Raw genomic sequence first — 20,220 nt, 5'->3', positions numbered from 1 at the left:
CAAGTCAAATCCTGTCAATCTTTATTGTCCCAAGGGGAAACGCAGCCCCTGCCCATTATCTGTAGAGCAGTGGTTCCAAAATGGTGGCTATGGAACAAAGATGGCTGGTATAGATATACATAATACTCACTACCTACCAGTCAAACATTTGGACACACCTACTCACTCAAGTGTTTTTCTTTATTTGTACTATTTTCTACATTGTAGAATAATAGTGAAGACATCAAAACTATAAAATAACACATATGGAATCATTTAGTAACCAAAAAAGTGTTTAACAAATCAAAATATATTTAATATTTGAGATCCTTTTGCTTTGATGACAGCTTTGCACATACATTACATGTTGTCTTTTATATTTGGGTTCAGTATATTACTCTTTTCTACTCTCTCTCTTTCTCTGTCACACTCTGTCTTGTCTGTCCCCCCTCTTTCTGTTCAGGTGTCTCCTGTAACGTTGACCAATTCTGTTGGCACGTCAGGCGTGATGCGTGTGATGGGTGTGGCCTTCCCAGGAGAGAGGGAGAGGGAGGAGTGGGAGAGGGAACAGGAGGAGACACGGAAGAGAGACCACAGACGCATCGGCAAGGTGAGGTGGACGGGGAGCGGGAAGAAAAAAGATCTAGGCCCAATAAGCATAGATATATAAATAACTGGAGACAGGTTGTCATTGGTACCACAGCGCTACTGTAGCTAGCGGAGTAGTGTAGAAACTATTGCTAACAAACTAACCTATTTTAGCAGGCTAGCTTAGCATCTTGGCTAACTGAGAGGCAAGTGCGACGGTGTCTCAAATGGAGCGTATACTGATATGGGGGAGGTGTGTTTTGCCTCCAGGACCAGGAGCTGTTCTTCTTTAATGACGTCAGTCCTGGAAGCTGCTTCTTCCTGCCTAAAGGAGCTCACATCTACAACACACTCGCTGACTTTATCAAGGTAACACACGCGCACACACAGACGCATCACAATTTTTATGCTTGAAATGTTTATTTTTATTGATATAAAATAGACTAACTTACACACAAATGTACTATACGTACTATACTTACCAATCCTATTTTACTAGCTACTGCTTCTACAAAATAGATCAGATATTCACAGGAAGCCTATCTCTGCAGCCAACTACAACACCCCCGGAATGGCTTGTAGTTTCTCCATCAGAAAAATGCCACTGGTCTCCTGGTCCCAGTTTTTCACAAGTTGTCTATCTGTATTTCGTCTATGGGATAGTGTTAAATGCATAGAAATATAATGGTCAAACCATTAACTTGAATTAGGAGTCCAGTTCTATTCATTCTATTTCTATGCATTTAACACTATCTGACAGATAAACATTGTCAAATAAACTTAATTTAATTGTTGCAAGCAGCACAGTTAGTCACCTAACACATCTGGATAACATGCAGACAGCCTAACCAGCTCTGCTAGGGTGAGTAAAATGGTCAGAGTGAGGTGTTCTCTCATTTGTGTCTGGAAGTAGCTAGCAAGTTAGCCAACTTTAGCCAGTTAGCTTAGGTGATTAACTGCCGTTGTGAGGTCAGAACGCTCGATCAACCCTACTCCTCGGTCAGGGCGTCCAGTGTGTGCTCTGAAAGCTCCTAGAGCGGAGCGCTCTGAATTTACGAATGGAGAATCTGACAACACTCTGAATTGACGAACGCCCAGAGCACTCTCTGAGCACACTATGGTACTCCGGAGGGAATTTATTAACACCCCCTTAGTATTTTATATGATTTTTGAATAGAATGGCCACAACAATCAGCAAAGTACCCTTCCGTGTACACACACAGCCACTAATTCAAACATCTTTACCATGACGGTGACCTCAGGACACTCCAATTACTACACTGTGACTGTCAGTTTTCCAAATAACCCTGGATGACACACGCACAGAGAAGAAATGTGTCTGTAATAATTAAGTTGTTACATCTCTGTTCCTCCCTTTCTCTCCACCCCCTCCCCCCCTTCTCGTCATCCCCCCCAGACTGAGTACAGGAGGCGTGGCTTCCATGAGGTTGTGACCCCTACTCTATACAGCACTGCACTGTGGGAGCGTTCGGGTCACTGGGAACACTACAGTGAAAACATGTTTACTGTGACCGGTGACACACACACCTATGCACTCAAACCCATGAACTGTCCTGCACACTGGTGAGAACACACACACCCCTACATTCTGTCATACTCTGCCCCACACACTGTTCAGGACCTCTCAATAACAGCTCTCTCTGTTCCAGTCTGATGTTTGAGCAGCGTGTAAGGTCATGGAGGGAGCTCCCGTTGCGTTGGGCCGATTTCGGGGCACTGCATCGGAACGAGCTGTCCGGCGCTCTGGGTGGTCTCACCCGGGTCCGCAGGTTCTGCCAGGATGACGCACACATCTTCTGCACTCCTGAGCAGGTACACACACACACACAATTCCTGTCATTTGAACCTTTTTGGATATTTGTCTCACATTTTCCACCCTGGAATTCCTAGGACAGCAGACAGTGGGAGAAAGTGTGATTGTATCCCTGACTCCCCCAATGATTCCCTTATCCCATTAAACCACACACACACTTGCACTTATACACACACTGATTCACATGATATTGTGAGGTTTGTTTTCCACTTTGGCTAATCCAATCACTGGAACAGTCAATAAATCAACTGTTCCTCCTCACTCATCTCTAAGTTAACCCTTAACCCCGAAAGCCCTGGGCTCTCCAGTTTCACATCTGTTTATTTATACTGTCTTTTACAATGTTGCATTTACATTCTTTATTCTGTCTCCCATCACTCTGTCCTCCTTTTCTGGCTGTACTCCTGCCCCCCAATCCCTTCCTGTACCCCCACCCCCCCACACACTCTCTCTCTGTCAGTTGGAGGAGGAGATCATAGCGTGTTTGGACTTTGTGAGGAGTGTGTATCGAGTTTTTGGATTCTCCTTCCACTGTCTCCTCTCCACCCGACCTACACCCTGCCTGGGGGAGCCTGCACTGTGGGACCACGCTGAGCAGGTACACACACCACACACACACACAACATACAGACAGATGTACACGCACAGAGCCAGCTGTGTAAATGTGTTTACTGTCCCACAAGTGCTGTCTATAAATCCCAGCACATAGCCTCTATTTTAATCATAATTACATCACGTAATGAGGGACACTTATCCAATCAGTTTTGATATATGGCCATGTGGATGTGACAAACTCAAAGCCCTGTCTGTTCTGTGGCTGCTGTTTATGCTCCCTGCCTCTTCCTCTGTGGAGTAAAGCTCAGGAAATTAACACAGAGGAGAAGCTCAATGGAGAAATGAGATCCTTTCTTTCCATTTTTCTTTTTCCCACTTTCTTTCCCTCTTTCACTCCCCTCCCTCTTGTCCCCCTCACTCTCCTCTCTCTCTACCTCTCTCTGTCTCTTTCTCTCTGAGCAGCAGTTGGAGAGAAGTCTGCAGCAGTTTGGAGAGCGCTGGCAGTTCAACCCAGGAGATGGAGCGTTCTACGGGCCAAAGGTCAGTTACACAAGACCCTTCTGTCTGAACGTTGTGTAACGCTGCAACCCGCCCTGAACAGAGCCATGTTATTAACACTCACACACTCCCACATCTTCCTGTTGTCCTAGATTGACATCCAGATCAAGGACGCCATTGGTCGACAGCACCAGTGTGCCACCATCCAATTGGACTTCCAGCTACCAATCAGATTTGACCTGGAGTATGTGGGGTGAGTCACTCATTTCAATTCAACCTGTGTGTTCTGGGATGTTCCCTGATGCAGCTTCTGCTCTTATCTAACTGATGGTACATTTAATTGGGATGCACATGGCTGTCAACATTATTAGACTGAGGGAATTTAAAGCTAGAATCCTAAGTTGTTGCATCTGTTTTTGGACTTATAAATGAAAGCAAAAAAGAAACATCCCTTTTTCAGGACCCTGTCTTTCAAAGATAATTAGTAAAAATCAGAATAACTTCACAGATCTTCATTGTAAAGGGTTTAAACACTGTTTCCCATGCGTGTTCAATGAACCAAAAACAATTAATGAACATGCACCTGTGGAACGGTCATTAAGACACTAACGGCTTACAGGCGGTAGGCAATTAAGGTCACAGTTATGAAAACTTAGGACACTAAAGAGGCCCTTCTACTGACTCTGAAAAACACCAAAAGAAAGATGCTCAGGGTCCCTGCTCATCTGCGTGAACGTGCCTTAGGTATGCTTCAAGGAAGCATGAGGACTGCAGATGTGGCCAGGGCAATAAATTGCAATGTCCGTACTGTGAGACTCATAAGACAGCGCTACAGGGAGACAGGATGGACAGCTGATCGCCCTCGTAGTGGCAGACCACGTGTAACAACACCTGCACAGGATCGGTACATCCAAACATCACACCTCCCAGGACAGGTACAGGATGGCAACAACAACTGCCCGAGTTACACCAGGAACACTCAATCCCTCCATCAGTGCTCAGACTGTCTGCAATAGGCTGAGAGAGGTTGGACTGAGGGCTTGTAGGCCTGTTGTAAGGCAACAACGTCGCCTATGGTCACAAACCCACCGTCGCTGGACCAGGAAATAAGTGCTCTTCACTGACGAGTTGCGGTTTTGTCTCACCAGGGGTGATGGTCGGATTCGCGTCTAGGGCCATTCCCCCCAGAAATGTCCGGGAACTTGCAGGTGCCTTAGTGGGGTAACATCTCACAGCAAGAACTGGCAAATCTGGTGTAGTCCATGAGGAGGAGATGCACTGCAGTACTTAATGCAGCTGGTGGCCACACCAGATACTGACTGTTACTTTTGATTTTGACCCCCTCTTTGTTCAGGGACGCATTATTCAATTTCTGTTAGTCACATGTCTGTGGAACTTGTTCAGTTTATATCTCAGTTGTTGAATCATGTTATGTTCATACAAATATTTACACATGTTAAGTTTACTGGAAATAAACGCAGTTGACAGTGAGAGGATGTTTATTTTTTTGCTGAGTGTTTATACGTACATACATACAGTTGAAGTTGGAAGTTTACATACACTTAGGTTGGAGTCATTAAAACTTGTTTTTCAACCATTACACAAATTTCTTGTTAACAAACTATAGTTTTAGCTAGTCGGTTAGGACATCTACTTTGGGCATGACACAAGTAATTTTTCCAACAATTGTTTACAGACAGATTATTTCACTTAAAATTCACTGCATCAGAATTCCAGTGGGTCAGAAGTTTACATACACTAAGTTGACTGTACCTTTAAACAGCTTAGAAAATTCCAGAGAATTATGTCATGGCTTTAGAAGCTTCTAATTGAAATCATTTGAGTCAATTGGAGGTGCACCTGTGGATGTATTTCAAGGCCTACCTTCAAACTCAGTGCCTCTTTGCTTGACATCATGGGAAAATCAAATGAAATCAGCTAAGAACTCAGAACTTGTTTTTTTTGTTCACCTCCACAAGTTTGATTTATCTTTGGGAGCAATTTCCAAATGCCTGAAGGTACCACGTTCATCTGTACAAACAATAGTACGCAAGTATAAACACCATGGGACCACACAGCCGTCATACCGCTCAGGAAGGAGACGAGTTCTGTCTCCTAGAGATGAATGTACTTTGGTGCGAAAAGTGCAAATCAATCCCAGAACAACAGCAAAGATCCTTGTGAAGATGCTGGGGGAAACGGGTACAAAAGTGTCGGATTGTAGGATTTTTAATGAATTTATTTGCAAATTATGGTGGAAAATAAGTATTTGGTCAATAACAAAAGTTTATCTCAATACTTTGTTATATACCCTTTGTTGGCAATGACAGAGATCAAACATTCTCTGTAAGTCTTCACAAGGTTTTCACACACTGTTGCTGGTATTTTGGCCCATTCCTCCATGCAGATCTCCTCTAGAGGAGTGATGTTTTGGGGCTGTTGCTGGGCAACACGGACTTTCAACTCCCTCCAAAGATTTTCTATGGGGTTGAGATCTGGAGACTGGCTAGGCCACTCCAGGACCTTGAAATGCTTCTTACGAAGCCACTCCTTCGTTGCCCGGGCGGTGTGTTTGGGATCATTGTCATGCTAAAAGACCCAGCCACGTTTCATCTTCAATGGCCTTTCTGATGGAAGGAGGTTTTCACTCAATCTCACGATACATGGCCCCATTCATTCTTTCCTTTACACGGAACAGTCGTCCTAGTCCCTTTGCAGAAAAACAGCCCCAAAGCATGATGTTTCCACCCCATGCTTCACAGTAGGTATGGTGTTCTTTGGATGCAACTCAGCATTCTTTGTCCTCCAAACACGACGAGTTGAGTTTTTACCAAGAAGTTATAATTTGGTTTCATCTGACCATATGACATTCTACCGATCTTCTTCTGGATCATCCAAATGCTCTCTAGCAAACTTCAGACGGGCCTGGACATGTACTGGCTTAACATTTACATTACATTTAAGTCATTTAGCAGACGCTCTTATCCAGAGCGACTTACGCAGGGGGACACGTCTGGCACTGCAGGATTTGAGTCCCAAGCGGGGTAGTGTGTTACTGATGGTAGGCTTTGTTACTTTGGTCCCAGCTCTCTGCAGGTCATTCACTAGGTCCCCCCCGTGTGGTTCTGGGATTTTTGCTTGCCGTTCTTGTGATCATTTTGACCCCACGGGGTGAGATCTTGCGTGGAGCCACAGATCGAGGGTGATTATCAGTGGTCTTGTATGTCTTCCATTTCCTGATAATTGCTCCCACAGTTGATTTCTTCAAACCAAGCTGCTTACCTATTGCAGATTCTGTCTTCCCAGCCTGGTGCAGGTCTACAATTTTGTTTCTGGTGTCCTTTGACAGCTCTTTGGTCTTGGCCATAGTGGAGTTTGGAGTGTGACTGTTTGAGGTTGTGGACAGGTGTCTTTTATACTGATAACAACTTCAAACTGGTGCCATTAATACAGGTGGGGGACAGAGGAGCCTCTTAAAGAAGAAGTTACAGATCTGTGAGAGCCAGAAATCTTGCTTGTTTGTAGGTGACCAAATACTTACTTTCCACCCTAATTTGCAAATAAATAAATGTAAAATCCTACAATGTGATTTTCTGGATTTTCTTTCTCATTTTGTCTGTCATAGTTGAAGTGTACCTATGATGAAAATTACAGGCCTCATCTTTTTAAGTGGGAGAACTTGCACAATTGGTGGCTGACTAAATACTTTTTTGCCCCACTGCATATTGAAGCAACGTCTTAAGACATCAGTCAGGAAGTTAAAGCTTGGTCGCAAATGGGTCTTCCAAACGGACAATGACCCCAAGCATACTTCCAAAGTTGTGGCAAATGGCTTAAGGACAACAAAGTCAAGGTATTGGAGTGGCCATCACAAAGCCCTCACCTAAATTCTATAGAAAATTTGTGGGCAGAACTGAAAAAGCGTGTGTGAGCAAGGAGGCCTACAAACCTGACTCAGTTACACCAGCTCTGTCAGGAGGAATGGGACGAAATTCACCCAACTTATTGTGGGAAGCTTGTGGAAGGCTACGCAAAACGTTTGACCCAATTTAAACAAGTTAAAGGCAATGCTACCAAATACTAATTGAGTGTATGTGAACTTTTGACCCACTGGGAATGTGATGAAAGAACTAAAAGCTGAAATAAATCATTCTCTCCACTATTTTTCTGACATTTCACATTCTCTTAAAATAAAGTGGTGATCCTAAACGACCTAAGACAGGGAATTTTTACTAGGATTAAATGTCAGGAATTGTGAAAAAATAGTTTAAATGTATTTGGCTAAGGTGTATGTAAACTTCCAACTTCAACTGTGCATACATAATATATAATAATATATGCCATTTAGCTGACGCTTTTATCCAAAGCGACTTACAGTCATGTGTGCATACATTCTACGTATGGGTGGTCCCGGGAATCGAACCCACTACCCTGGCGTTACAAGCGCCATGCTCTACCAACTGAGCCACAGAAGGACCATATACATATACATACACACACTACCGTTCAAAGGTTTGGGGTCACTTAGAAATGTCCTTGTTTTTGGAAGAAAATAAAAACAATTGTCCATAAAATAACATCAAATTGATCAGAAATAGGGTGTAGAGATTGCTGATGTTGTAAATAACTATTGTAGCTGGAAACAGCTGATTAAAAAAAATAATGGAATGTCTACATAGGTGTACAGAGGCCAATCATCAGCAACCATCACTCCTGTGTTCCAATGGCATGTTGTGTTAGCTAAGTTTATCATTTGAAATGGATAATTGATCATTAGAAAACCCCTTTGCAAGTATGTTAGAACAGCTGAAAACTGTTGTGCTGATTTTAAAGAAGCAATAAAACTGGCCTTCTTTAGACTAGTTGAGTATCTGGAGCATCAGCATTTATGGGTTCGATTACAGCCTCAAAATTGCCAGAAACAAAGAGCTTACTTCTAAAACTCGCCAGTCTATTCTTGTTCTGAGAAATGAAGAGTATTCAATGTGAGAAATTGCCAAGAAACTGAAGATCTTGTATAATGATGTGTACTACTCCCTTCACAGAACAGCACAAACTGGCTATAACCAGAATAGAAAGAGTGGGAGGCCCCGGTGCACAACTGAGCAAAAGGACAAGTACATTACTGTCTAGTTTGAGAAACAGACACCTCACTAGTCTTCAACTGGCAGTTTCATTAAATAGTACCCGCAAAACACCAGTCTCAATGTCAGCAGTGAAGTGGAGACTCTGCCTAGAAAGCCAGCATCCCAGAGTTGCAAAGAAAAAGCCATATCTCAGACTGGACAAAAGAACAGACACTGGACAATGTTTGTAAACAACATAAATAAACACTGTATAGCCTCATAACAAGGTTAAACACATGTTGATATCATGGATGGTCAGTCCTTGCATCCATAGCTCTGAATTTCAGTGGTTACATTTCTCCAGGCTCATCCCTTCAGAGGTGGGGTGTCTGCTTTGTTATTGTAGCTTTAAGATTGAAGTGATCATCTCTACCCCTTTCTCCCAACATCTTTCTCTCTTCCCTCACCCGCTCTCTCCCTTGCTCTCTTTCACCCTTTCTCTCGCTCTCAGGGGGGATGGAGAGACCCACAGACCAGTGATGGTCCACAGAGCTGTTCTGGGATCACTGGAACGCATGATCGCTATATTGGCTGAGAATTTTGGGGGGAAATGGTGAGAAGTGTGTCTGTGATTTGATTAATCTAAAATGATACCGTTTTGGTTACCCACATTTCTCTTACTCACTCAGTTTCTCTTTCCTTTCCGTCTCTTTCAGGCCTCTGTGGTTGTCTCCAGCGCAGGTCATGATTATTCCTGTAGGGGGAGGTAGTGAGTCATATGCGCAACAGGTCAGGACTCATAATATCAGATCTGGGTCCATATGTATCAAGCGTCTTTGGAGATTTGGAGTGCTGATTTAGGGTCAGTTTTGCATTTTGGATCTCAATTCTTAAGATTAAATGAAAAGGAGGAACCTGGTCCTAGATAAGCACTCCTGCTCCGAGACACATTATACACTTGGCCCCCCCCAAGTGACCAAACACAACATGACTCAGCACACATCAAAAGCTGTACCCCTCAGTGACTCCAGAGGTCGAAGGCTAATCCAACACTGTACCCATACACGGTTCATGACTCTGAAAAGGACTTGATTTGAGGTTCATTTTGATCAGGTTTTCGTACATGCCACTACTCACATATCAATATATTCTACAAGTTCCATCTGCCACATGATTAATGAGCCAGCAGCAAGTAAGACCAGACACAGGAGATAACATGGAATATAGACATGTAATGTTTCTGAGGCCTTTATCAGGACACGGCTCCTGTTTCTGTCTTGACTTGTCTTGTAAAAAGCCTGCCAGTCACAACATTGCCAATACATCCTCCTGTATGTCATGCGCATGTAGCCCCAGGGGAGGAGAATCTATCAACACTGCTGATCTGGGGTCTGTCATGATGATACATAGCCAGGTAATACAGCCACCAGTGTCTCGGCCCTCAGGGTGGATTTTAAAAGGTGCCCTCCTATCTGTTATTCTACCGTAGCCTGGTTCCTGTCTCCTCTACCACCACTGTGAGTGATGTGTGTTTTGCTCTTGTTAAGGTGGTCCGACAGTTCCGCGAGGCTGGCTTCATGGCTGACGCGGATGATGACCAGGGTGCCACCTTAAATAAGAAGATCCGCTCTGCACAGCTGGCCCAGTACAACTACATATTTGGTAAGAGTGCGTGGGTGAACATGGATTAGATTACTGCCACAGCTTGTAAACATATTGATTCAATAATTGTTTATTTCTGTGTGTGTGTGTCCAGTGGTAGGTGAGAAGGAGTGTGTGGGTGGCACGGTGAGTGTAAGGACCAGAGGGGGGAAGCAGCTAGGGAGGAGACCGACAGAGAAGGTCCTGGCATCACTCACACACCTACGAGACACACGGAGCAACCAGGATGACTTCTAACACACACACCTGTTGTGGATTAAGAATTGCTCACTGTACTTTTGTAATAAAATATAATAACTTAAATTATAAAACTCTTCTGGATGTCTTTTGAACACTTTTTGTGTGTGTGTGTGTGTGTGTGTGTGTGTGTGTGTGTGTGTGTGTGTGTGTGTGTGTGTGTGTGTGTGTGTGTGTGTGTGTGTGTGTGTAACTGTCATTATGGACATGGTCATGTTAATGGGGCTGGTGTGTGTAAGTGTTTCATTGTGCAGCACTGGTTGGAGAGACATCCATTTTAGGAGTCTTATCAGAGGTTTCAGGCCACAGCTGTGATTGGTTGTTAATACTCAAATCAGCTCAGCCCTGTTACGTAAGACTGTCATCACTACCTTTTTAAAAGACTGGAATAGGAAAGGCAGGATACGCAGGGAGCGTGGGGGGATTTGACTAAAATAGGAGAGGGAGCCCTGTGTTTAGTGGAAACAGGAAAGGCAGAACGAAGGTCGGAAGGTTTGAAGTTTTTCCCTCTTTTTTTAATTGAGAGAGGGAGCGACGGAACGGAAAGGACATGAGTCACAACAGTGACAGAACAGCTAGGAGAGACGGGGGGGGTCACAGATCAAACACGGACTAGACTGGACAAAGAACCTCTTCAACAAAACGGCTATTGGCCAAAGGCGGCGGTTTTGTATGCTTAGTTCTACGCGAGCACTTCACTGCCGAGACAGAGAGGGAGGCCGAAAGGAGTTGAATTGGGTTCAGGCCAGGGGGCTTTTGGTGTGTATCTGTCCCTAGAGCCAGACACTTAGTGGGTGACCAGACTGAGCATTACCAGAGGAGGAGAGGTTGGACTTGGCCCCATGTTCCAATCACACAGATTAACGGTCAGGCGATTTAAAACAGACCAAAGAATGAGGCTTATATCCAATACGCAGGATAAATGCCTTATATTCCTTGTCCCCCTCTTGAATGACTTTGTTTCTCTGAAATGATTAAAGTCGGGGAGTTGGTGCTGTAAGTGTTCCACAGTAGTTCCAGAGTGGTGACATGGACCATTAGTATCAGTGAACATTCCCAAAACCATTAGTTACTGATAACTACAAGCTCATCAGTCGGTCACTCTACCCTCCTCACAGCATTCCTTCCCCCTATCTCTCTCTCTCTCTAATCTCTTTCTCCCTACTCTTTCTCTCACTGTACTCTCTAGTTGCTTTCCCTGAACACACAAAGCAATCCTTCATTTGACAGTTCGAGTCGCACAGTGTTCATTCTGAAATTATTTTTAGCCAGGGGGTTGAGAGGTGGGTTGTGGGGCAGAAAGAGAGGTGGACCTTTTGATGTTAAAGACAATAACAAAGGGAGGTATAGATCACCATCTCCAGTCCTATAGGCTATAGGAGGATGAAATGAAATAATTTGTTTAGGGGGTTGTTTATTTATATATATAGTAGGTAGCCTACAAGTTCAGGCAGGTACATAAATGACCTAGGATGCATTCCAAATGGCACTATATTCCCTTCTACCTGTCCCAAATGGCACCCTATTCCATTTGACATGTCCCAAATGGCACCCTATTCCATTGGACATGTCCCAAATGGCACCCTATTCCATTGGACATGTCCCAAATGGCACCCTATTCCATTGGACATGTCCCAAATGGCACCCTATTCCATTTGACATGTCCCAAATGGCACCCTATTCCCATTTTTACCTGTCCCAAATGGCACCCTATTCCCATTTTGACCTGTCCCAAATTGAACCATATTCCCTTCGACCTGTCCCAAATGGCACCCTATTCCCTTTGTTCAGTCCCAAATGGCACCCTATTCCCTTTGTTCAGTCCCAAATGGCACCCTATTCCCTATGTAGTTCACAGCCCTGTAGGTTCTGGTCTAAAGTAGTAAACTCATCCTTTCTGTGGGAAGGGGGCCGGGAGGCAGGGTGACCGTGACCAGAGGAAGTCAAACAGAACGGTGGTGTGACGTCCTCATGGTGGTACTGTTCTGTTCTGCTGGTATCACTGAGAACCTGTCAGACAATGATTGGTGGGACGTGGACCTGAAATAGACCCCTGTGCCTGGACTCCCTTTCCCCTGCACCTCCTGTAAAAATAACCTTCCTGTATGTGTGTGTATGTATGTTTAACTATCCTTGTGAGCACCAGAAGTCCTCGCAATGAGAGTCCAGCCACTGAAAACAATAACAGGAGGTCTGTTGGCCTTTGCAGCAAACAGTGACAACAACCTAGCAGTGTAGAGCCCTCGCTCTCTCCTCTCTCTCTCCTCTCTCTCTCTCCTCTCTCTCGCTGGGCGTGTGGGTTGGCTGGTAATGTTTGGATAGGGGCAAGCCAATTAGTGAAGGAAATATTATTATTTCTGACGGGGATGTGTGGTGGATGGAACACTTAGTTGGAGCGGTGTAGCTCACTGTTACACGCTCCAGTCGCCCAGCTTCAGTCCCTTGAAATTAATTCCTTATTGAGAAACAGACTGGGGGAATAAATCAGCTGTAAGGATTCTGCTGGATATACACCAAACTGTGGGCCCACCCGCACTGATCACTAGACACACACACATAGAAGCCCCCACTCCCCTCTACACCCCCATATTTCCCAACTTCTGTCCAGATCTGGTCGTTGAGGTTTTCTAAAGTCTTTATTAGATCCAGTCGTCTCTCCCAGTCAGGTGGCCGTCTCTCCCAGTCAGGTGGTCGTCTCTCCCAGTCAGGTGGTCGTCTCTCCCAGTCAGGTGGTCGTCTCTCCCAGTCAGGTGGCCGTCTCTCCCAGTCAGGTGGCCGTCGTCTCTCCCAGTCAGGTGGTCGTCTCTCCCAGTCAGGTGGCCGTCACTCCCAGTCAGGTGGCTGTCTCTCCCAGTCAGGTGGCCGTCTCTCCCAGTCAGGTGGCCGTCTCTCCAATGATCACATGATCTGTCACATGATCTCAGTATACATACACCTGTTCTGAAAGGCCCCAGAGTCTGCAACACCACTAAGCAAGGGGCACCACCAAGCAAGCGACACCATTAAGACCAATGAGCTCTCCAAACAGATCAGAGACAAAGTTGTGGAGAAGTACAGATCAGGGTTGGGTTATAAAAAACTATCAGAAACTTTGAACATCCCACGGAGCACCATTCAATCTATTGTTAAAAAATGGTAAGAACATGGCACCACAACAAACCTGCCAAGAGAGGGCAGCCCACCAAAACTCACAGATCAGGCAAGGAGGGCATTAATCAGAGAGGCAACAAAGAGACTAAAGATAACCCTGAAAGGAGCTGCAACGCTCCACAGCAGAGACTGGAGTAGCTGTCCATAGGACCACTTTAAGCTGTACGCTCCACAGAGCTGGGCTTTACGGAAGAGTGTCCAGAAAAAAGCCATTGCTTAAAGAAAATTAGAAGCAAACACGTTTGGTGTTCACCAAAAGGCAGGTGGGAGACTCTCCAAACATATGGAAGAAGGAATTCTGGCCAGATGAGACTAAAATTGAGCTTTTTGGCCATCAACGAAAATGATCAAACCCAACACCTCTCATCGCCCCGAGAACGCCATCCCCACAGTGAATCATGGTGGTGGCAGCATCATGCTGTGAGGATGTTTTTTCATCGGCAGGAACTGGGAAACTGGTCAGAATTGAAGGAATGATGGATGGCGCTAAATACAGGGAAGTTCTTGAGGGAAATCTGTTTCAATCTTCCAGAGATTTGAGACTGGGACGGAGGTTCGCCTTCCAGCAGGACAATGACCCTAAGCATACTGCTAAAGCAACACTCAAGTGGTTTAAGGGGAAACATTTAAATGTATTGGAATGGCCTAGTCAAAGCCCAGACCTCAATCCAATTGAGAATCTGTGGTATGACTTAAAGATTGAATAAAATAAAAATATTTTGCATCTTCAAAGTGGTAGGCATGTTGTTTAAATCAAATGATGCAAACCCCCCAAAAATGTGTTTTAATTACAGGTTGTAAGGCAATAAAATAGGAAAAATTCCAGGGGGTGTGAATACTTTCGCAAGCCACTGTAGCCAGTAATGGATGCACCCTCACACACTCTTACAAACACAAACACACATGATCTGTGAAGGTTTCATGCCCGTGGAGGCATATATACACACGCACACACACACACACACACACACACACACACACACACACACACACACACACACACACATATTTACGCTTGCACACACACAAACCCAATAATAGCCAGTAATGGATGCACCCTCACACACACCTCGGTACAGTAAGGTACAGTTCTAGCTCTGGCTTCACTTTGCTCTCAAATATGTCTGCTATGTTCAACAACACACAGCTGACCTGATTTCCTATCCTCTCAGCAGAGAGAGAGAGAGAGGAGGAGGAGAGATGGAAAGAAAGAATGATTTGACAGGAGCAAGGATCGAAGTTGAAAAGAGTGTGTGTGTGTCGGCCCGTCTGTCTCTTCTTTCCAACCACCCTGTGAGAGAGGCGTTTGGTTTATTTTCTCTCCCCAGCGTGGTGAGATGATGCCAAGAAGGAGAGCGAGTTCTCTTCTCAGTTCAGAGGAAGGTGAGGAGGTGAGGAGTCTTGGACTAGTTTCGGAGACGGCGAGAATAAACCTGCTTTCTTCCTCTTTATAAATATTTACTGTATGACTCCTCTCGAAGCAGCTAGCTGGAGGTAAATTCCGGCTTTATGAAAGAGACAGAAAGAGGCAAGTGGAGGGTTAAAGAGCAAGAGAGAATGAGAGAAAGAACTGGAGAATGAGAGAAAAGAGAGGCCATCGGTTTTGAATTCTGCTGTGTGACCTGGTGCCAACCTGTGTGGAAAGCCCACGTGTTCTGATATCCGATATTTCTCATGTCGCTATCCAAATCACTCGTGGCTGGAGACACTGGAGATTTATGTGGCGATTAGAGGGACAGAATAGTGAGAGAAGACAAAATAACACAGACCTGCACAAATAACACACTTACGCCTGCATATTTAACCTTTGACATAACATAACTACATTTGTTGGGGGTAAAAACAGGAGCAAGTTATCCGTGTGTGTACAAGTGCTTGTATGAATGCTACAGAATATATTAGATGGAAATGTGTGACATCACCCTAAAGGGGGGCATTTTTGAGAAGGGGAGGAAGGGGGACAGAGCAGAGAAAGAGAGAAAGTGGGGAACAGTTTTGGAGACCGATCTGACTGGTGGTCTGTCAACGCTTCACAGTGAACTTCCCACTATGTCCTTCGAGCCAACCAAACCACATCAGAATGTCCTAGCCCGACCAAACCACATCAGAATGTCCTAGCCCAACCAAACCACATCAGAATGTCCTAGTCCAACCAAACCACATCAGAATGTCCTAGCCCAACCAAACCACATCAGAATGTCCTAGTCCGACCAAACCACATCAGAATGTCCTAGTCCGACCAAACCACATCAGAATGTCCTAGTCCGACCAAACCACATCAGAATGTCCTAGTCCGACCAAACCACATCAGAATGTCCTAGCCCCACCAAACCACATCAGAATGTCCTAGTCCGACCAAACCACATCAGAATGTCCTAGCCCAACCAAACCACATCAGAATGTCCTAGTCCGACCAAACCACAACAGAATGTCCTAGCCCAACCAAACCACATCAGAATGTCCTAGTCCGACCAAACCACAACAGAATGTCCTAGCCCAACCAAACCACATCAGAATGTCCTAGTCCGACCAAACCACATCAGAATGTCCTAGTCCGACCAAACCACAACAGAATGTCCTAGCCCAACCAAACCACATCAGAATATCCTAGCCCGACCAACCCACATCAGGATGTCCTAGCCCGACCAACCCACATCAGGATGTCCTAGCCCGACTAAACCACATCAGAATGTCCTAGCCCGACCAAACCACATCAGAATGTCCTAGTCCGACCAAACCACATCAGAATGTCCTAGTCCGACCAAACCACATCAGAATGTCCTAGCCCGACCAAACCACATCAGAATGTCCTAGCCCGACCAAACCACATCAGAATGTCCTAGTCCGACCAAACCACAACAGAATGTCCTAGCCCGACCAAACCACATCAGAATGTCCTAGTCCGACCAAACCACATCAGAATGTCCTAGTCCGACCAAACCACATCAGAATGTCCTAGTCCGACCAAACCACAACAGAATGTCCTAGCCCAACCAAACCACATCAGAATGTCCTAGTCCGACCAAACCACAACAGAATGTCCTAGCCCAACCAAACCACATCAGAATGTCCTAGTCCGACCAAACCACATCAGAATGTCCTAGTCCGACCAAACCACAACAGAATGTCCTAGCCCAACCAAACCACATCAGAATGTCCTAGCCCGACCAACCCACATCAGGATGTCCTAGCCCGACCAACCCACATCAGGATGTCCTAGCCCGACTAAACCACATCAGAATGTCCTAGCCCGACCAAACCACATCAGAATGTCCTAGTCCGACCAAACCACATCAGAATGTCCTAGTCCGACCAAACCACATCAGAATGTCCTAGCCCAACCAAACCACATCAGAATGTCCTAGTCCAACCAAACCACATCAGAATGTCCTAGCCCAACCAAACCACATCAGAATGTCCTAGTCCGACCAAACCACATCAGAATGTCCTAGTCCGACCAAACCACATCAGAATGTCCTAGTCCGACCAAACCACATCAGAATGTCCTAGTCCGACCAAACCACATCAGAATGTCCTAGCCCCACCAAACCACATCAGAATGTCCTAGTCCGACCAAACCACATCAGAATGTCCTAGCCCAACCAAACCACATCAGAATGTCCTAGTCCGACCAAACCACAACAGAATGTCCTAGCCCAACCAAACCACATCAGAATGTCCTAGTCCGACCAAACCACAACAGAATGTCCTAGCCCAACCAAACCACATCAGAATGTCCTAGTCCGACCAAACCACATCAGAATGTCCTAGTCCGACCAAACCACAACAGAATGTCCTAGCCCAACCAAACCACATCAGAATGTCCTAGTCCGACCAAACCACAACAGAATGTCCTAGCCCAACCAAACCACATCAGAATGTCCTAGCCCGACCAACCCACATCAGGATGTCCTAGCCCGACCAACCCACATCAGGATGTCCTAGCCCGACTAAACCACATCAGAATGTCCTAGCCCGACCAAACCACATCAGAATGTCCTAGTCCGACCAAACCACATCAGAATGTCCTAGTCCGACCAAACCACATCAGAATGTCCTAGCCCGACCAAACCACATCAGAATGTCCTAGCCCAACCAAACCACATCAGAATGTCCTAGCCCGACCAAACCACATCAGAATGTCCTAGCCCAACCAAACCACATCAGAATGTCCTAGTCCGACCAAACCACATCAGAATGTCCTAGTCCGACCAAACCACAACAGAATGTCCTAGCCCAACCAAACCACATCAGAATGTCCTAGCCCGACCAACCCACATCAGGATGTCCTAGCCCGACCAACCCACATCAGGATGTCCTAGCCCGACTAAACCACATCAGAATGTCCTAGCCCGACCAAACCACATCAGAATGTCCTAGTCCGACCAAACCACATCAGAATGTCCTAGTCCGACCAAACCACATCAGAATGTCCTAGCCCGACCAAACCACATCAGAATGTCCTAGTCCGACCAAACCACATCAGAATGTCCTAGTCCGACCAAACCACATCAGAATGTCCTAGCCCGACCAAACCACATCAGAATGTCCTAGTCCGACCAAACCACATCAGAATGTCCTAGCCCGACCAAACCACATCAGAATGTCCTAGTCCGACCAAACCACAACAGAATGTCCTAGCCCAACCAAACCACATCAGAATGTCCTAGTCCGACCAAACCACATCAGAATGTCCTAGTCCGACCAAACCACAACAGAATGTCCTAGCCCAACCAAACCACATCAGAATGTCCTAGCCCGACCAACCCACATCAGGATGTCCTAGCCCGACCAACCCACATCAGGATGTCCTAGCCCGACTAAACCACATCAGAATGTCCTAGCCCGACCAAACCACATCAGAATGTCCTAGCCCGACCAAACCACATCAGAATGTCCTAGTCCGACCAAACCACAACAGAATGTCCTAGCCCAACCAAACCACATCAGAATGTCCTAGTCCGACCAAACCACATCAGAATGTCCTAGTCCGACCAAACCACAACAGAATGTCCTAGCCCAACCAAACCACATCAGAATGTCCTAGTCCGACCAAACCACAACAGAATGTCCTAGCCCAACCAAACCACATCAGAATGTCCTAGTCCGACCAAACCACATCAGAATGTCCTAGTCCGACCAAACCACAACAGAATGTCCTAGCCCAACCAAACCACATCAGAATGTCCTAGCCCGACCAACCCACATCAGGATGTCCTAGCCCGACCAACCCACATCAGGATGTCCTAGCCCGACTAAACCACATCAGAATGTCCTAGCCCGACCAAACCACATCAGAATGTCCTAGTCCGACCAAACCACATCAGAATGTCCTAGTCCGACCAAACCACATCAGAATGTCCTAGCCCGACCAAACCACATCAGAATGTCCTAGTCCGACCAAACCACATCAGAATGTCCTAGTCCGACCAAACCACATCAGAATGTCCTAGCCCGACCAAACCACATCAGAATGTCCTAGTCCGACCAAACCACATCAGAATGTCCTAGCCCGACCAAACCACATCAGAATGTCCTAGTCTGACCAAACCACATCAGAATGTCCTAGTCCGACCAAACCACATCAGAATGTCCTAGCCCGACCAAACCACATCAGAATGTCCTAGTCCGACCAAACCACATCAGAATGTCCTAGTCCGACCAAACCACATCAGAATGTCCTAGTCCGACCAAACCACAACAGAATGTCTTAGCCCGACCAAACCACAACAGAATGTCCTAGCCCAACCAAACCACAACAGAATGTCCTAGCCCAACCAAACCACATCAGAATGTCCTAGTCCGACCAAACCACAACAGAATGTCTTAGCCCGACCAAACCACATCAGAATGTCCTAGCCCAACCAAACCACATCAGAATGTCTTAGCCCAACCAAACCACATCAGAATGTCCTAGTCCGACCAAACCACAACAGAATGTCTTAGCCCGACCAAACCACAACAGAATGTCCTAGCCCAACCAAACCACAACAGAATGTCCTAGCCCAACCAAACCACATCAGAATGTCCTAGCCCAACCAAACCACATCAGAATGTCCTTCTATGCTTCATATGCTATTGTATGACTGGTTAAAACGTATAATATTATACGTCCTCAAAGTGTTATGATATGGAACGACCGCAATTCCATTCATGACGTAACATATCATACTAAATTAAGTGTCACAGAATAATATGAATTGTTTGAGACCACATTGCATTTTCACATGCCTTGTATAGACAAACATTCTGATGTATTGGAGATCTTTGTCGTTGAGGTTGTTGACTCAGTACAGTGTCGGTGCAGCATGTTTATCACTTGACCATTATGCCAAGATGATACAGCAATATATTCCAATCCTTAACACGAAGTTCTCCTAATCCATCTCAGAACCATTCTTGTGAGCACAGTTGTAGAAGCTTAATTTGACCACTCTTTTGTTGCTGAGAATTGTTTTTTTTAACCTGTATTTATTAACTAGGCAAGTCAGTTAAGAACAAATTATTATTTTCAATGACTGTCTAGGAACAGTGGGTTAACTGCCTTGTTCAGGAGCAGAACGACAGATTTGTACCTTGTCAGCTCGGGGATTTGATCTTGCATCCTTTCGGTTACTAGTCCGACGCCCTAACCACTAGGCTATGCAGCCG

The 20,220-nt window shown here is 45.5% G+C and overlaps 1 protein-coding gene across 1 annotated transcript; it reads left to right on the top strand.

The window, feature by feature from the left end:
- The first annotated feature begins 441 nt into the window (after positions 1 to 441).
- LOC118380111 (threonine--tRNA ligase 1, cytoplasmic-like) lies at positions 442 to 10,493 on the top strand. Its single transcript, XM_052507430.1, has 11 exons — positions 442 to 589; positions 838 to 936; positions 1,985 to 2,151; positions 2,238 to 2,400; positions 2,862 to 2,999; positions 3,419 to 3,496; positions 3,607 to 3,707; positions 9,032 to 9,133; positions 9,237 to 9,309; positions 10,068 to 10,182; positions 10,277 to 10,493. Exons 1-11 carry the CDS (start codon positions 488 to 490, stop codon positions 10,417 to 10,419), a joined length of 1,281 nt encoding a protein of 426 aa, XP_052363390.1. The 5' UTR covers positions 442 to 487; the 3' UTR covers positions 10,420 to 10,493.
- The last annotated feature ends 9,727 nt before the right edge of the window (positions 10,494 to 20,220 follow it).

This window comes from Oncorhynchus keta, unplaced genomic scaffold (genome assembly GCF_023373465.1).
Source record: "Oncorhynchus keta strain PuntledgeMale-10-30-2019 unplaced genomic scaffold, Oket_V2 Un_contig_29526_pilon_pilon, whole genome shotgun sequence".
Classification (NCBI taxonomy): Eukaryota; Metazoa; Chordata; class Actinopteri; order Salmoniformes; family Salmonidae; genus Oncorhynchus; species Oncorhynchus keta.
This window is presented reverse-complemented; position numbering and strand designations above follow the sequence as displayed.